Here is a 19,635-nt window from a genome sequence, read left to right on the forward strand (position 1 = left end):
TTTTTCAGTATCCTTTTCATTTAATTTTATATGCCAATAGCCTGATGCCAAATCCAATGTAGAAAAGATTTTTGCATTTGTTAATTGATCTCATACAGCATCAATTCTAGGAATAGGTTCAGAATCACTTTTAGTAATTTGGTTAAGCTTCCTGAAATCAATACACAATCTGCTTCTGGACTGCTCGTCTCGCTTATAAGCTAAAGTTACAGGAGCAGCATAAGGACTATAAGAAGGTTTAATAATTCCAGCTTTTAACAATTCATCTATTTGTTTTTTAATTTCACTATTATCTTTAGGAGATGCTCTATATGGTCTATAGGCTATTGGTAATTCAGAAGTTAATATAACTCTGGGAGGTTCAACCCTTATACAACCAACATCATATTTACTTTTTGCAAATATATGGTTATAATCATTCAACAATTTCTGTAATTTACTATCAGAATTTTTACTATTTTCAAAATAATTACCACAATTTTTAGAACTAAGATCATTTTTACATACAAAATTTTCGCTATTATCAAAATATTTACTAGATTGCTCAGCACTGATATCATTTTTACATACATAATTATTTTGGAAAAACTTGTCTACTTTAACATTTTTACTTACCTGTTTTCCAAGCTGATACACTTCATAATTATGAAAATTCAATTGTAATTTAAATAATGAAACACATGGTGATGAAAGCAATAAATAATTCAAATTTGAATCTACTACATAAAATATCACATTATTTTCTATTTTACCTACTTTACACTTTACTTTGATTATTTTCTCTATATGAACTTGACTAGATATTGAAAATATTTTATCATGAGAATTCAATGAAATTTCTCTAAATTTATCACCAATTTTGTTAAAATATTTTAACGGTAAAACGTTAATTTGCGATCCCGTATCAATAATACTGGGAATTTTTTCCTGTCCAATTTGGACATTCACTTTAAAGTAATATCATTTTTTAACTTCTCTTTTAGGAACCGTGTTGTAATTAATAGCAGGTAATTGTGGATATCGAATTGGCCGATACGCATACTGTAGAGGTCGGTATTGCACTTGTTGATAATTAAAAGGTCTCACACTACGAAAACTTTGATAAGGAGTGGCTTGCACTGGTCTGGGATAATAGCACTTCGGAACAGTTTGCCTTGGAGAAACAAATTGGTAAATACTATTTTATAGACCATCTAACGGCATCTTAACTGGAAACAGTTTCCTAGCAAGAGTAATCCAGTCTTTCGGTGTGTCTATTTTTTGCACTGTTAACAGCATTCTTTGAGGCTCAGGAAGTCCTTCCGTAAGTGCTTCCACCATTGTGGAATCTGTTAGTTTCAAGCTGGCTCCTAATTTCAACTTATTACGAAAATAAACATCAATATTATTAAATTTCTCGTATTTTAAAGACACAAAATCACTAAAAGTAACAGATTCCGATGTTGTGAAGTATGTCTCGAAAATAACCTTTATGTTGTCCCAGTCTTTATCTAAACAATCACGTAAATAGAGGGCTAAAGCCTCTCCTCTAATACACTCTGAGAAAACAAATTTCTTTTCCTTTTCTGGAATGTTCTTTGCGGCACATTTCTCTTCAAACAATAGAAGATATTTGTCTATTGGAAAATTTGTACTTGTGCCATCAAAAATAGGAAATTGGAATTTTATTGTATCCACAATAGCTACAGATTCTTTCTTATCAGTTGACATTTTTGCCGTTTTTGAGCGTGTTAACATTCCAATCACAAAATCTTGAATTTAAGAGTTCGCATACACATCAATTTGAACACTAAAATCAATAACTTTGGAGCCGAAGTAAAACACTTAAGCACCGCCGGAAAAGAAGCAAAAGCATAAGACGATCACACACTGTCCTTGACCCACTGTTGAATTTAGAAGCGCGTTGTAAATAAATGCAGGAGCTTTTTTCCCACGTAGAGGATAAATCCTGCCGGCTAATTAATAACTGTAATGTTTTCAGTTATTCAAACACATCGTGGGCGAATGGTGAGGCTATTCCATTACACGTTCTAGCAGATGGTTGACGAAGCTGGGATGATTGAATCACGGAGAAAAATGACGACTCAGGACTTTTCACTTTTAACAGCAAGCATATCTTTATTTTAATTTATAGCAGATGACTTTTTCCAGATGAAGTTAATCAAATAACTTATTCAGTAATTGAACTATTAGATACGACTGACTTTAAACTTTAATACATCACAACGTTCTAACAAAGAAAGAGGAGCATAGCGGAAGCGTTAGCAGGACGAAGGCGAGAAGGCATCTGTCTAGGAGAACTTATGACGCAGCATTTATATGAAAGGTTATGTAACAGAGTAGCTTCTAGAAAAATGTAGAAAAACTTATGACGCAGCATTTATGTGAAAGGTTATGTAACAGGCGCGAATGTTCTAGCAGGTACTAGGTTAGGGGACGATCCTGAATTGCAGAAAAGTAATTAAAGGTTGCTGGTTCGCAAAGAGCAAAGCCATCGTATTTTTTTTTATATATATTTTACATATATATACGTATACATATAAGAATTTTTTATGAACTTTTAAATACCACACAAGAAAAGTGAATTCTTATAATATGCAACGAACTTTTAAATACCACACAAGAAAAGTGAATTTTTATAATATGCAAAGCCAACTTAAAAATAATATCTACAAATCTTCTTCACGAGATGCTGTGTGCAGCTTAAATTTGGATGAAGAACTACTTTTAGTGGCTTTTTTAGAATTTAAATTTCCTACAGGTAGGGTATTTAGAAATTAATAATAATAACAAAATCATCTAATAAACTTTAACAGTTAAAATGTTTTGCAAAAAAATACTTTAGTTGAAATGTAAAAATGCTAAATTTTGACCTTTTTGTTTTTTCTATGCAAAACGGAAATATTTTCCATATTTTCTATATATGCAAGGGTCATTCAAAAAGTTAGTTGCACTACCTAAGGAAAAAAAACATGAGAGAAATTTTACCATGACTTTATTTGCATCTTAAACTTCTATTCAAAATCTACTTTTCAATGTAATTACATCTGTTATTTAAGCACTTGTTGAGGCTGGATACAAGTTTTTCGATGCTTTCTGTAAAAAAATTCCATCCAATGCCCAATAACCATTATTGGGTTGCTGTTGTCACCTCGTCATCCAAGTGGTATCGTCGCCACAAATATATATATATATATAAGTTCTGCTTTTATGGGACCCAAAACATGGAAATCATATGGTGCAAGGTGTGGGCTATAAGGAGAGTGATCCAACACTTCCCACCTAAACTTTTTCAGAAGGTCGCAGGTTTGTTTTCTTGCACGCGGTCTTGCATTGCCATGTAAGAGCACAATGCCTCTCGACAGTTTACCTGGCCGTCAATTTTTAAGTGATTGTCGCAATCGTTTTAGTGTTTCGCAATAAGGAGATGCATTAATTGTGGCACCCTTTGGCAATAACTCTGTATGCACCAAACCTTCTCTGTAGAAAAACAGATTCAGCATCACCAGTTCAACACTTTTTTCGAGTCTGGAAAGTGGAATATTTCCACTTGAGAGAGCTGAGTTTCTTTTAGGCGAGAAGTGGTGAATCCAAGACTCATCTCCGATCACAATTTTGTTCAAAACCTCATTTCCTTCCTTTTGGTAACATTGCAGAAATTTCAACGCACTTTCAAAATGCTTCCCTTTATGTTCCTCCGTCAGTAGACAAGGCACCTATAGAACACAAATTTCATGAAATTGAAGCTGATTGGCAGTAATTTTATGCACACTTCCATGAGAAATATCCAGTTGATTAGAGATTTTAGCTATTGTTATGCATCTGTTTGCAAGAATGCATTCAATTACGTGAGCAGCAATTTCAGAATTTGTGGCAGTTGATGGTCTTCCCTCGCATTCATCATTGGCAGTCTAAGGTCGTCAGGTATCAGGGTAGTCTAAGACCTAGGCAACCTAGGCACATACCAGGGGCACGTAATTTTTGGGTCCCGAAAATTAAGTTTTTAATTTGTTAAATTTTTATAATTAATTTTTATTTTTATTTAACAGAAAAATGTGATATTCATAATTATTGCTGAAACATATCCAAATTATTCCGAATCGTTGATTGATAAAGTCGACATGTGTAAACGAGCGTTCCCGTGATTTTGCATCCATGCCCGCGAGTGTAGATGTGTGTAAATACGATCGAGCCTCGCGCCTATCGAGCCTTTACTATGCACATGTTTAAAAAGTTAAACGTAGCTCTTTAAAATTAGCGTCTCCTGAATGTATCGCATCTTATGCGAGTTGTAATTGAAAACTGTGCAATTAAGACTCAAGTACCTAGACTTGATTGGAAACAGATTGTTTTGGATTCATAGTTAATACTTTCTGGAATTCCTAAAATAAAAATGTAATTTTTTATAACAGTATTACGTTATTTAATTAAAATAATATATAATATAAAATAAAACAAATTGTGATTTTGTTTGCGATTGTGATATTGAGTAAAAATAAATTTAATTGAAGATCATTTTCTTCTTTCTTTAATACGTGGTCTTTAAAATGAGCTCCTATAAACATTTAAGTGGAAGTGAAAAACGAAAATGAAAAGCAGATCGAGATAAAGTGGCAAAACAAATAAAAAGGTCATTGGACAAATTTTTAACTGTAGATGGAGAACAATTACAACAATCGTCATCATTTTCACAAATTTCACCTGCTCAATCTCCAGAAACATCATTTGTGTCCAAAACCATTCTGCAAAAAGACCAGCAGGAAAAACCAAGCAATTCCGTTTGTGAAGATGAAAGAAAGGAGAAAATATAAATTTAAAATCATCTCAAAGTAATGATGAAACTAAGAGTTTTGTAAACAATATTGCATTATGGCCAGAATACTTAACAGATGCCATGCGAGAGTATTATATAAAAAAAATCCACCAAAATCAATAAATGAATCTTTAGAATCATCTATTCGATGCAACGAAGGGTCAAAACAAATCACAAGAAAATTAACTATTGCCTCCTTCTTCAGAACAAAGCAGGGGAAAAGTTAAAAGAGATTGGTTGGCTTATACTGAAACCAACAATTTATTGTACTGTTATGTCTATAAATTATTTTCCAAGCAAACAATGCTAATGACAAAAGGGCAGAATGATTGGAAAAATGTACATAAAAAATTGTCAGAGCAAGAAAACTCCAGTGACCACATTAATTCCATTTTAATTTTTATAACAATTACCGGACGCATTGACACTGAACTGGAAAAAACAAATTATAAATGAAAAAAATGTTGGAGGGAAGTAATTAAACATGTGATAGCGACAATCAAATTTATTTCTTTATACTCTTCAGCGTTTTGTGGTAAAAATGAAGTGTTTTTAGTGAAAATAATGGCAATTATATTATATAGGTGCTTTGTAATATTTATCCGAATTAATCATATTTTTTAATTTAACCATTTTTGTAGGAACACGTGAAAAAATATGCAAACTGCGGCACCGTTTCTATAAACTATTTGTCGTCTACAATATGTGATGAATTTATTTCTATTATATTGAAAGATTTACAACTTACAATAGTGAACGAAATAAAGGAAGCCAAATTTTACTCTCTAATTATTGATTCAACACATGATATATCTCATGTAGATCAGCTGACCGTCACTATTCCCTATGTTCTTCCAAATGGTATAAAAGACAGATTTTTGTGATTTCTACCTATATTTTCTCATACTGGAGAAAACTTGGAGAAAGTTATCTTAGAATTTTAAAATAATATAGATTTAGACATCACTAACTGTTGGGAACAGAGTTATGAAAATGTGTTTAATATGTCAGGTAAATATAAGGGACTCCAATCCAGAATAAAACAACATATTTTTTCGACCCATTTTATACCATGCGCAAATCATTCATTAAATTTAATTAGAAACGCTGCTGCCGAAAGTTGCATTCAAATGACCACTTTTTCAATATCATTCAGGAATTGTATGTATGTTTTTCAAGTTCTACACATAGGTGGAATGCATTACAAAAATTTTGTAAGAGCAAACACTTCAGTATTAACCCTATTTGTGACACCAGGTGGTCTGCTTGTTCCGATGCTGTGAAATCTTTAAAGGAAAATTATGAAGAAATTAAACATTGTTTATGTCATTTTTCCTTAAACAATGATGAAAAACCATTAACAAGATCCGAAGCTGCCGATTTACATAAAAAGCTTGATACATTTGAATATGTACTGTTACTTACTATATAGGAAAAGATTTTAGAGAGAATAGATGCTTTAAACAAGACTCTTCAACAGATAAAGACGAATCCCTAAATACAGCAGTTTTAATACAGTCAAAAGTCTTTAATCCGGCCTCGTCGGGACTTTAGCGATTCCGGATTATCGGTTTTTCCGGATTATAGATCAGCAATTTAAATCTGGTAAGATGGCATGCAGAAATTATAAAATTAAAAATATGAAACCATAATTTATGAAATAAAGAGCAATTATGATCTAAAGGGTGTCAAAATTTACAAAAAAAAAGCTTCATATTTATTTGTTTACTTTATTAAAAAATTCTTTCAATGCGCGCATGTGTAAAGCATACATTACGCACAGTCAAAATTAGACAATTGCAACCAGAAAACTATTTGATGTGTATTCGTGATATTTATAATGACGAGGAATTTGATTTAAATCATATCAAAGATTGAGTACATCAAGATGAAATACTACATTTAGTAAGGAATTATAAGCCGAATAAAATAAAAACATCTGCCCTGAAGGATAGTGCTGACAGATCAACTTCCAGTTCATTGTGTGCTGCAATGTCCCCCCCCCCGGGCAGAGCAGCGTGAAAATTATAAACAGATTTCAGAATGGTTAGAGAAACAAAGGATAGATCTTTATCCATTTTTTGCAGCAATTCCACTTTTTGTTTGATGGACATCAAAACATGCTTTCACTTTGTAGATCCTTTGGCAGCTCCAGGATCGGAAATTCTTTTTGACATAATCGAAAACTCAAGCTTACTTTTATAAAATTGCACTTCTTTGCGATAACTTGATGTGGCATTGCATTGTCACTATAAACTTTATGCAACTAATATCGCGGCAGTTATATCTTTTCGCCTACAAAAAAAAAGGAATCACTGCACATATTTCAAATTTGGATACCACATGCATCTGCCCAGATACGCTTACAACTGATTATCAGACAAACTAAAATTGCCTCATGAAAGCCGCTATGTCACACAATACAGCTAAATGTCTGAAGTGTTGCCAAACAGTTTCATCAAAATAGTAGTTGACAGAAAATTTTTACAAAGGGGTGCAACTAACTTTCTGACTGACCTACGTATTAAAATCTACTCTGTATTAATGCACCAAATTAAAATTCATGATTTCCCTGAGTCTCTGATTAAGTTATAAATAAAAATATTGTATCATTATAATAATTACAACATCACTACATTTATTATGTTAAAAAAAGAAAAATATACAAACTTTTTTAAGTTAAATTAACTGAAAACTTGAAAGATTTTTAATAATCGAATTCCTAAACCTTGTTATAAGAAAATTATGAATTATTTTATTGCTAGCATCGTGGATTCAATAATAAAATATAAGGAGTATACAAATGGTCATACTGTGATTGAGAACAACACGAGTGATAAACACAAATATAAATGGTAGAGTTTTGAATATTAGGTTATAGTTCAAAATTATTAAGAGAAAGAGTTCAATTAGCTGACAGCATAAATGTAATTCAAAAAATTATATGAACATGTGTTCTGAAATTAAATTGAACATCACATATAAGCAATACAAAACATATGACCTTACTATCCAAATACAATTTGGCATAATTACTTTTATTCCTGACACAGATGCTTCGTGTGCACAAACAGAACTAATTACTTTTGCAGATACAATATCCCATAACTCTAATTTCCCACCATCTAGAACAAAAATAATAAATATTTTAGGAGGAGATAATTAAAAAAAAGTTAAAAACACAATCAGTAAAGATCAACACTATACTGATAATGAAATCTATTAATATTTTAATTTAAAGTTTGTTAAGAAGTACATTCTTTTAATATTAAGGTGTTACCTGTGCCAATAATCATGCCTAATTCACAAGGAAAATAATCCATAAAAGTTATGCCATTATATGTATACATGGACAGAAGTTCTTTACCTGCAAGAAAAGGAGAAAAATCTTTAAAATATTAGTTTAGCCAAACAAAATGTAAATCATACCCATGAAAACTGTCAAAACTGAAAGATGTCAACATGAATTAAAAGACCAGCAATAAATGAAAAAGAACTGAATATATAAAATATATACACCCTGCCTGCTATTATGGGCTTACTACGGATTAATAGAACTTTTCATTAAGGAAGCAAAATAAGTGAAATGGAAAAGAAAATACAAAATGAAAGAAATGTCAGTATCAAATTATACGTTTCAAATGATCTAGCATTAAACAGGGTTATATGATAAAACTGCTGATGAGAAAACAAAATGGTTACACAGAATGAGAATATAGATATATATATATAATATGCATAAATACAACATAATTTCTTCATGCAATACATCATATACATGAACTGCTAGTTTCAATGAAAATCCTACTTTTGCAATGGAAATCCTACTACTCACTTAAAAGTTTCATAATATCATTAATTGATTTTTTTGCATGAAGAAATTTTGTCATAAGCTATAAAGAGGAGTAACATTCATTCTTGCACATGGGCAAGTACAATACTTTACATTAAATTGAGGAAGAGAACTGCAGAAGGAAGGAACTTAGCCAAAATAAGGTTCCTGCAGCATGTAAATAATAAAATAAAATTAGCTCTTTGCAGTCAGATGCCATTACTGTGACAGCATTTAAAATTCATCTTCCAAGTTGTTGATCACAAACAGTTTATGTGGGATCTCTAAACACATGTTATAAATTTAAGCATCAAATAAATAATTTAAAAACATATTTAAAATATAAAATTACTATACAAAACATATTTAAAATATTTTTTTCCTAATTTTTACAAATACCTGAAAGCAATGACTAATAAAACAAACATATACCCTTGTCATTCCTATACTACATAATACAAGTACACAGCTTTTTAAAGAATTTAATTTTCACTAAAAAAGTTTATAACTTTTCAAACATTATATCAATTATTGTTTGGAGTATTGTGGCAGAAATTACACAGTCACTACCTATTTTCATAGTTAGAACTAAATACAATACTTAACTTCAAAGCCAATAAAAAAATAGTTTTTAGCATTTTAGAATTAACCATAATTTCCAGAAGAAAGGCCACATCAGAGTAAACGTCGCACTAGAGAAAAAAAGGTGGGAAAAAAATTATGCAGAAACAATGCATCAGCAAACACCGCAATAGATTAAATCATGCGTGACACCGTTGTGGACCATATAGATGCAAAATCTTGACCTATGTCCTGATATATGACATACCAGTTAAGAAAAATGCATGACATGAAACTATAACTCAAAAATAAATTAAAGGTAAGAAATGTTGAAAATATATTTATGTTCACGAATATACTTATATTTCCCCACTAAAGAAGTCCATATTTGTCATACTCATACTATATTATAAAAAATGTTGCAACAACGAGATATTAAATTTGGATAACAAAAGAAAATTTTTTAATTTACTTACAAAGGAATTACAGCAAACTATACATCAAATGAAGCCATCAAAATCTGATTCTTCACTATCTGAATTAAAAAGATTTAGTAAATCCTGATCTTAGTCCAAGTCTTCCAGATCGTCACATTCATCCTCTTGGTTTACAGTCTCTTTATCTGAGAACATAATTTCAGCTTCTTTGAATGCTGCTATTATTGATGATGTTTTCACTGATTTCCACGCACTTCCTACTCACTTTGCAACTTCATAAGATGCTCTATGCATTTTGAAGCTTTTGGTATACGTATGCAATCCTTCACTCATCCAACACTCCCACCACTTTCGGACTTCAGCTTTGAAGTATTTATTATCTGGCAAATCTAATGGTTGTAACCTAATGGTTTGTCAAACCACCAGGAATTATTGCTACGGTTGTAGACAGTTTTTGACATCTGGTTTTCAATGACTCAAGTAAATGAGCACGCATGGAATCCATTATCAATAACCCTTTGGTTGGAAAAAAGATCCCTTATAACACTGCCAAACTTTTTATAGCCCCACATGCATGATTGTTCGCACATCCATCCATTCTCATTTGCACAAATAATTACGTCATTAAGAAAATCTCCCTTCGGAATAGTTTTTCTTTTAAAAACAATCATTGACTTTAGCTTGTCACCGTTTGCGGCACAAGCTAACATACGTGTAAATAACGTTCTTTCATGTCCCATCGTAAGCACAGATATAGTTTTGCACCAATTTCATCAACAGTTCTGTTTGGAGGAGAGTCGAAAGCTAATGGCATTTTATCCATATTTATTATCTGTTATGGAAGAAGTTTTTTTTGGTCAATATCTGTCACATATTTTAGAAAAGATGCTTTTTTATCCTGTCAGACCATTGGTAATCATTGGTCCATTGTTGTCTGACTGTTAATCTAGTATACATAGAAATATTTTTTCTTTTCATAAATTTGCTACATCAGCAAGGCCCTCTTTTGAAATCATTTATGTTCATTTGTTTTGCCATAAATTTTGCTTGTAAGCGAATTTTTATAGTTGAAATTGCCATTCCCTTTCCTCGTTGCTCCTTTATTTGGCTTCCAAGGTTATCCTCTAGATTTGCCTACCTTACAGTACCACTTCTTTTGGCTCTATTCTGTTGTGACATATTTTTAAGTTCTTTTTCAGTTCTCCAACGTCGAATGCATCTCTCATCCATTTCAAACTCTCGGGCTGCTTCTCTATTTCCAATTTGTTCAGCACATGAAATTACATTAAGCTTAAAACCAGCAGTATAGATTCTGTGCTGTTTAGGTGTCATTTTCAAAAACTTTCCGCTCCCTCCTTACTTTAAAACTCTCCCACAAGTACTTGTACCCATACTGATGGGATCTGTATCTGGCAGAATGCCAAGAAAAATCGATTCGTGCTGAAGGGGAAACACATCAGAATTCTTTGCTGCAACGCAGGTGATGTTTGCTTTTGAACAAAATTGCAGTAGATTTACAATGGAAAAGGCAGGGTTGGGGAAGAGGATGGGCCCTGAAAGATTCTTTGAATGGCAGAGAAGAAAGACTATTCAAACTGATGAAAATGCTGATTTGAAAAAGGGAAGAATGTTATTGTTCGGAGATCCCGTTTAGGGTGAATAAAGTACGCAGGTCCATTCAAGGGAAAAAAGTAAACAAAATACAGTTCACAGAAAGCAAGTGAATGGTCTTTTGCATGGGAACAGCACCAATCTATGTACAATGACAAGGTCATCCAAACTATGTACAATAACAAGGTCATCCAAACTATGTACAATAACAAGGTCATCCAAACTATACACAATGACATCATAGGAAACATTTTGTTTTTAGTGCATCTAAGCGCCGCATGGATAGAAATGCCGCACCCCCTGAAAATTCAAGTTTTAAACACGTAAACGCAGCGGCGCTTCTTCTTGAAATTACGGTAGGCTACGAAAAAATTATATTCCACAATTCTGCAGCATACATACAATAATATAATAAAAGTAAGCTGAGTATCTTATTCAAAATACAGGCCAAATTATTAAGAATAAAGAATATTGTTCATAATTGATCGCAAACTCTCAAAATCTATTTAAATAGCCATAGATTATTAAATAAAGCAGCTCAGTATTAAATATCTATTAAGCAAAATAATTTTCAAGAATTAATTATTGCTATAATTACCGTTTAACAATGACCATAACTTAATATGACAGTCCAACGAAGCACTAACTACAATTCTCGAGACTTGACCCCATTTCAGCAGGGTACTTAACTTTTGAGAATGACGAGCATTTAGCAAAACTATAGATGTCACAACATCACTATGTCCCGCAAAACTAGAAACTTCTTTGCCTCCATGCACATTCCACACTTTAATGGTTGTGTCTGCACTGAAATATAACATAAATATTTAATACACAACTTTGCAAACTCTAATAAAATGAAATATATTGTTTAATGAAATAAATGAAATTTTATCTGGTCTTACTTTAAATGACCATATATTTTCCAAAACCTCTTCCCTCCCCCCCAATCAATTCATTGGCACTGTTAGGAAAATATACAGATCACTGTATTCACAGGTAATGCATTACTTCAATCAGGAAAGCTTACATTTCAGTTATGAGTCTTATGCTGCAGTGACTCATAGCTGAAACGATAGCTTTCAAAATATCAGTGGTTGTTATTGGAGAATTCAGAACTGTAAGTGCTTGGAATATTAAATTTTTATTAGATCTTTTTTAATTTAATTTGAATAATTAATTTTTTAACCAGAATTGTTTAATAAATACTTATGCATACATATTAAAATCTATTTTGAATTCTGGTTTACAGCCTACGAAAGCCCATATTAACTAGTCAGTCATTTACCTGGCCTAAGGTCGAATCATAAAGAGAATGGAAGCCTACCATAAACAATTAAATTTTTGAAGAAAGACTGAATCATCTCCATTATATTTTAATTGAACTAAATACTATTTTGTGCACTTCATTATGATAAAGTAGCACTAACCCTTGTAACAACAAAATGCTCTTTATCCTACAATTTCTTCAGCATATCATCCAGCTGAGAAAATTTTACAATTCCATACTCTCTCAATAAACTAAAAACAATATATCTCGCTTGCATATATGAACTGATACATTTACAGATCATCAAAGGCTAGTGAATATTATGTTTTTTAGCTTTTTTAAGTTATAAAGTGGTTGTTTTACTATTTTAGTTATTCTTGTTGCAGACGTATTTAAAAACTTTGCGATTGATTTCTACATCCACACATTTTCTCGTTACCGCTAATTCAGCATTAGGAACAGTACACACCCTTTTTCAGATATTCATTTGGAGTTTTCTTTCTATGCAGAAGTAATGATTGATAGTTATTTAATTAATAATGCTGCACTTAGAAATTTTAATACTACACCTTTCACAATGTTTTTGAATTATAGAACAGGAACATTATTTGTCTTTGGAAAGCACAAAACATACCCTTCAATCCACAGCAAGTTTATATGGATCATTTCGCAAGAATAAATTTAGAAGTAACAGATTATACTCCACATTTCAATAAGTTGTTGCCAGAAGTTCTTACTTCAGATCATTTTCTTTTTTTAATTCTTTATTAAACTGTTCGAAAACGTGTAAATACTCTCTGTAAATATCTAAAATATCACTCTTTTATTCTGCTAAAGTTTTCATATCCAGAACATTCTAATTGCTCCTGGCTTTCAGAATTTTGAAAACCAACGACTTACCCTGCACAAAGAAATATTAATTGATTCTCAGGCACTTGTCTTCTGTAGTAGCATTGGCGCATGTGCATTTGGCACATTTCTGCACTAGTGACAAGCAAACGGTTACTGATCTACACAATGCACAAGAAAATGTAACTGAACTGTGCAATGTGCGAGAAAGAATCGGTTAACAATCTGTTTTTCATAATTGCATTGTACCAATATAGCAGTTTTTCTTTGTAAAATACTCATTATGCTTACTACTTACAATGTTCCATCAATGGAAAAAGAATATATAGTTAATGGTTGAGGTATTATTTAGCAGCAATTGCTGAAATGTGGCCATCAAAAAACATATGAAAAAAGTTAATTTTCTGGTACATATATATATATATATATATATATATATATATTAATAAATTGCAAACAAAATTGCATTAAATAAAATTTCTGGTATATTTATATATGTCGTTGCTTACATGAAATTGCTTATATAATTGCACTAAATATGATTATAAATGCCTACATATTAACCCTCTGAGGGACGCAGGATTTTAGATCCGTCATGAAGACTGGTATTTAAACAGCATTTATTATTACTTGAGTTTGTATAATTACTTATTTTACTCTATATTTTCATAAATTTACATTCATTAAGATGATATCTACATTATTAAAGAAAGAAAGAAAAATATCTTAAATTATAAGCTAATATATGCCAAGTAGCAAAGCTTCTGATGAACAGATAAAGCCGGTCATAACGCTCAAAAAGTTAAAAAAAGCTCTGTTGAATTAAATTGTAATTTTATATAAATTGCTAACAAAATAGTATTAAATACTATAATAAATAGAAATTTATAGTAAATTCTTCTACACATATTTATCAAACAACTTGTCCTGTATAGATACTAAAAGAACTGCTGTTAAGTCAATTTCATTTTCGTGGATGTTTCAACATCTGACACCAAATCACACTTTCTTAAGCTTGATTTGCACCACTGCCAGTTATTCTTACCAACGACACAACAGAAGACAAAAACAAATTCTCATACTATGATGGACTTATTAACCAGATCTTAAGAAGTCTAACAACACAACACTTAGTTGATTTATGACTTCAAAAAATCAGCAAAATACATTAGTATGCAGTAAACGTTTTCGAAAGTGAAACTATTTCTTTCTATTAACATTTATTTAGTTAACTGTGAAGTTACATCTATGGAACAGTACACTATGGCCCAAGCAGCATAATGATCACAGGTATGCAGAAATTCACATTAGCATTTGATCTAAGACTTACTTAGAAGACTTACTTTTAATACTTACTTAGAAGCATAGGAATCTGGCAACAGATACTGTAACAATTCGTTTGTAATTTTTTTATATCTATAATAGATATAAATCTTTTAGATCTATATATTACTGGCCATTTTTAGAAAAAGCTTTTTCCACTGCTAAACATTTTCATTAGTTGTAAATAAATAATTATCTTTTAATTTTGTGCAAACTGACACTTGATTTAATAATATTAATACTATACTATTGCGAGGAAAATAAATTTAGAAACTAAGTTTAAATTAAAATATATATGTATATTATTATTATAAGAATTTAGACTGATGATGATTCTGATCATTGCATGTCATGATGTCACATCATGACATGCAACGATCAGAAAAAGCAAGCCCCTACCCAAATGATACACATTTATCTTTGTTGAAATATTCACACAGTACTGGAACACTACTGTTGGACAACAATACTTGGAACATATCTCATTTCTCTTGATTTGTCAGCAGAACAGTTTTGCTTATTTCCTTGTTTGAAATTCAAGCTGAAAGGATAGTTTAGATTGAATCATCTTATAAAACTACCACTGAATGGACTTCTAATTATTTCTTACATCTTTACAAAAATGCACAAAAAATTACGCAAATCATCTTAGCATTGATTTTCCTATAAAGTAAATTTTGGACATTATTTTCAATTATTCAGTATATCAACAGTTTCCAAAATTTTTCAGGCAAATGATAATATTACATGCAATATAAAATGTAATCTTTAGAAATATGGATTCTATTAAATAAATTAAAATTCAAACTATTACTTATATCAGAGTTATTGCCAACACAAAGAAATAATTTAACAATACAATAATGTGGTGTCTGGTACAGTGGTGTTAGATTGCCTGCAATGACTATATTAGCTGTATAAGCATATATCATAAGTTACCATGTTCAACCAGTTTGCGTGTTTTTTTTTTTTTTTTTTTTTTTTTTTTTTTTTTTTTTTTTTTTTTCACTGTTATCTAAAAATATTCAGATTCTCACATATTCAGATTTCAGTTTTAAATGACCTGGAACACTCTCTAAAATGACACTATCATTGCAAATTTAATCTGAAAATACTCACATCTGCCAAGTACTGTATCTCATAAATAGTTTTGCAGAAAACTTCAGTTAGAAATTGATTTAAATAAAATTTTTTAAAACTATAAATAGCGAAAACAATGCACAAATAAATAACTAAATTTTGTATTTGTTCAGTTTTATATAATTTCTTTATTAAATACTGGTATTCTGATATCAGAACAGTAAATGCTTTCACCTCACTTGACACATTTGATGGTTAATTCACTACAACAAATGTAATTTTTTTCCCCTCACCTCGATAAAAGTTTGAATCCTAATCAAAGAAAATTTTTACTAAAATATTTAGCATGCAGATTGTACATGTTGATCTTTCTACAGGACTTTTCCATTAAAGCCATGTTATTTAGCATTTTTATCTTAAGAGTATGTGGTCTTACAGGTTTAGCTTGGATTATTCTTTCCTGAATGGATTATTCTAACAGATTCCATAACGTGGGATTTGCCAAGATATGAAGAAAATGTGGTACTTATGTGTTCACACAACCACTTTAGTAGAAGTCACCAAATTTTGAGAAATTGACAAACTCTGGCAACCAACCTCATAACAATCTTTCAGTCATGCAAAGCTGCCATTTTCATATGCATTCTTTTTTTGTTGTTTCCAAGTTTCAATGCTTTCTATACACAAATTGCAATATTTTTTGCCTTAAACTTAATTTTAACCATCCGAGTGCCATGACTGGCTTTAACTGATCATGACGTTTTTTTGTCACCAAATACATATCAACTTACAATTTATGACCTCTTGCAGTCATACTTTCTTTAATAATGTAAATGCCATCTTAATGAATGTAAGTTTATGAAATTAGGAACTAAAATAAATAATCACACAAATTTAGTTAATAAATGCTGTTTAAATACAGGTCTTCCTGAGAGATCCAAAAACCAGTGTCACCAGAGGGTTGAAATATGAGCTTGTGAAATTTGCCAGCAATGGAAGAGACTGTGGTAAGATTTCTATAAGAACACAAAATTTTCTAAAGGGAATAGAGAAGAAAGACGATTCCTCGATAGCCTCTGTTGCCAAGATGAGTCTTCACAGATCTATGACGTTTTTCAAGAGAAAACAGATCCATGTGTACTTTGGGAGAATAGTGAAAAAAAATTACAGAAAGATTTAAAGAAGTTAAGAAGAATATAAGTTTGAATAAGAATATAAGTGTTTTATTGTATCATGTAATCCTTATTTAATAATTCAAATTTGTATTTTAAATTGCTAAAGTATGTTTTCTTTCCATATGTTGACAATATTTACTGCTTTAAGATAAATATTGATAGTTTGGGAATATTTTTTTTTTTAAAAAAAAAGGATACAAAAACCACCAATGTCTGATAAATAACTTTTACCTTTTCATCTGTAAAAAATTACCAAATTGCACCAAGGTAATTGCATTAATACATTAAGTACAAAAACAACTGTTCTGTTTCTTCAAGAAACAGATATTCTTCACAAGTAAAGATTGTGTTCAAATGATCGACTCGTCAAATTAAAAGATTCACAACCGAAACAGCTATGCAGCCTTCACTCATGTTGAGAAGAAAAAGGAGTCCAAACACAAACTTGGTTTATTGGATCACGCATTGCTTCCATTAACTTTTGTATCATACATTCACTTATATAATCAGAAATAAAAGCTATCGAATTTTCAAAACCAAAGCTTGCTTCAAATGAATCATAAAATAATGATTGGAATAATTATATAACAGACCTATTACCAATTTCTTATTATCTCTTGTTAATGTTAAAATCAACAGATGCAACAAAATTGTAGAAAATGATGAAAATTATTCATAGAATGAAAAAAATAACATATATCATGTTATTCTTTCATCATAGGCTTTTTGAGGAGTTAATTTCAAAATCAGAGATTACTTGTTGCTACTCCAAACTATCTCATTTTGTTTAATACCAAATTAAAAGCAGGGAAAGAAGTAATAAAAAAATATGGTATGGCTTTAATGGAAAAGACCCTCTGTACTATATGCACTATAAAACGACAAGTGTTAACACTGAAGAGATCTAAAGTTTGAGCGATCTAATGTTTGAGTATTAACTTGAGGGATATGGCAACTATGAGTAGAAGAGAAAAAGACGGAAAGCTAGCCGCCATTTTATAGAGTGCATTCTGGTTATGCTGATTATGTAATATGTGTTTTAAGGTGTGTATTGCAAGAGTGTCCATCTTCAGCACCCTGGGACAACTGAAGATTTTGCATCCCTCTTCTGTATGCCAAGAATGAAAAACCGTTCATTCTAAAATTTTGTAACATCAATTTGGCACCCCATGGATGCTACGTCTGAGGACAGATGCCCCCTTGCCCCATCCTAGCAATGCCATTGATGATGCACTGAGACATATAAGATGAATCTTTTAAATTGTCAGTTTTCAATTTCTTTATTAATACAAAATTCCTTTCTATAAATGCCTGGCCATGTGATAAGATTAAAAATGTTTTTGATATTTTCCATGCTTGTGTCTAGTGAAAAGTACAGAAAACAAAAAGAAGATAAACATGTTAATATACCAGAAGTAAAATATTCAAATATTATGTTCCCTTTGTTCTTCTGAAAATTTTCCAAAAATTAAAAGTTCATCACAAACTTTCCGTAAAATACATCCATAATGTATTAATAGCATGAAAACATTTTTCTGGAATCTTCAAGATTCATGGATCTATAAATCTTGCCTTCAAATCCTTCTAAACTTTCCAAGTTGCAATGTCTAAAATCCTAAAGAAAAATTACCACTATCAATTTAATAACAGCAAAAAGCCATAAATATGTTGTAAAAAAAATCAGAGAAAAAAGTGCAAAATTAATTTTGTACACAAAACTGATGCACATTGAGAGAATTACATGAGAAAAACTCTTGCCATGGAGAAATTACAACGAAGGCAGTTTTAATTAATTACATAGCTATTTCGCTTTTTCTAAGAATTGTTTCATAAATTGTGCTAAAGCAGAAAGCATTTATTACCTTGTTTATTTTTCAGATTCAAGATATTGTATAATAAGTCGCCAAAATTGAAAGTAACGTCACTTTATAATACGATAGTGTAAAATAAAAATGTTTCATTTTAATGTTATTTCTTAAATACAATTCCAATATATTATCATTATTTTAATTAAATTGATCAATGTTATAATGTTTTAAAAAATATCGTTGAAAAATTCCCAGATTTCCAAACTAAAAGTTTTCTATGGTAACTGATCTTAAAATCGTCAAAATGTTGATAAGTCGGCAAATTTCAAACCATTTAATAAAGAATTCACATTCCCAAACACAAAAAGTTATTTAAAAGCTTTTCATCAGAAAAAAATTAAATAATTTCAAAATGCTAATGTTTCACTTTTTGTTCAGAAACTTGAGCATCCCACTGTTTATATTAGAAATAGAAACAAATTATAATCCAAGAACCTACTCACCCATTCAAAAGATAACTAACTATATTTATCCAAGAATCACCAAAAATATTTGTCCAAAATGCAACTTCAAAATAAATGCTAAATGGTAGTCGTAAAAACAGAAATTTCAGATGTTTAAAACTAAGGACCTCCTGCTAAATTTGGTTGAAATTAAGGACTTTTTCCTAGGCATTTTAACTATAAATAAAGTTTAAAGCAAAGTACAAAGGATAAATATTTTAATTAAAAGATTTTTTGCTAAATGACAAAGAAATAAAACAGTCCAGCAGTGTTTATTCTGTACCACCGAGTAACCCGATTCTTATATCGGCTGAAACAATCTAAATATATTAAAGATCATGTTTTTTTTTTTAATACAATCTATAATGCGAGA

General features: G+C 30.8%; 1 protein-coding gene across 3 annotated transcripts in view; it reads right to left on the reverse strand.

Annotated features, from left to right (window-relative positions):
• Positions 1-19,635, reverse strand: part of LOC118186139 (uncharacterized) — a 104,206-nt gene that overhangs the window by 55,772 nt on the left and 28,799 nt on the right. For all 3 annotated transcript variants that reach the window (XM_085818599.1, XM_085818596.1, XM_085818598.1), the window contains 3 exons: positions 11,853-12,061; positions 8,094-8,180; positions 7,850-7,938 (listed from right to left, as the gene is read on the reverse strand). In XM_085818599.1, coding sequence (XP_085674725.1) covers positions 7,850-7,938; positions 8,094-8,180; positions 11,853-12,061 — 385 coding nt within the window. The remainder of the gene's footprint in view (positions 1-7,849; positions 7,939-8,093; positions 8,181-11,852; positions 12,062-19,635) is intronic.

The sequence above is a fragment of the Stegodyphus dumicola genome, chromosome 6 (assembly GCF_044657685.1).
Source record: "Stegodyphus dumicola isolate Sdum_Otavi_A_Nest chromosome 6, ASM4465768v1".
NCBI lineage: Eukaryota > Metazoa > Arthropoda > Arachnida > Araneae > Eresidae > Stegodyphus > Stegodyphus dumicola.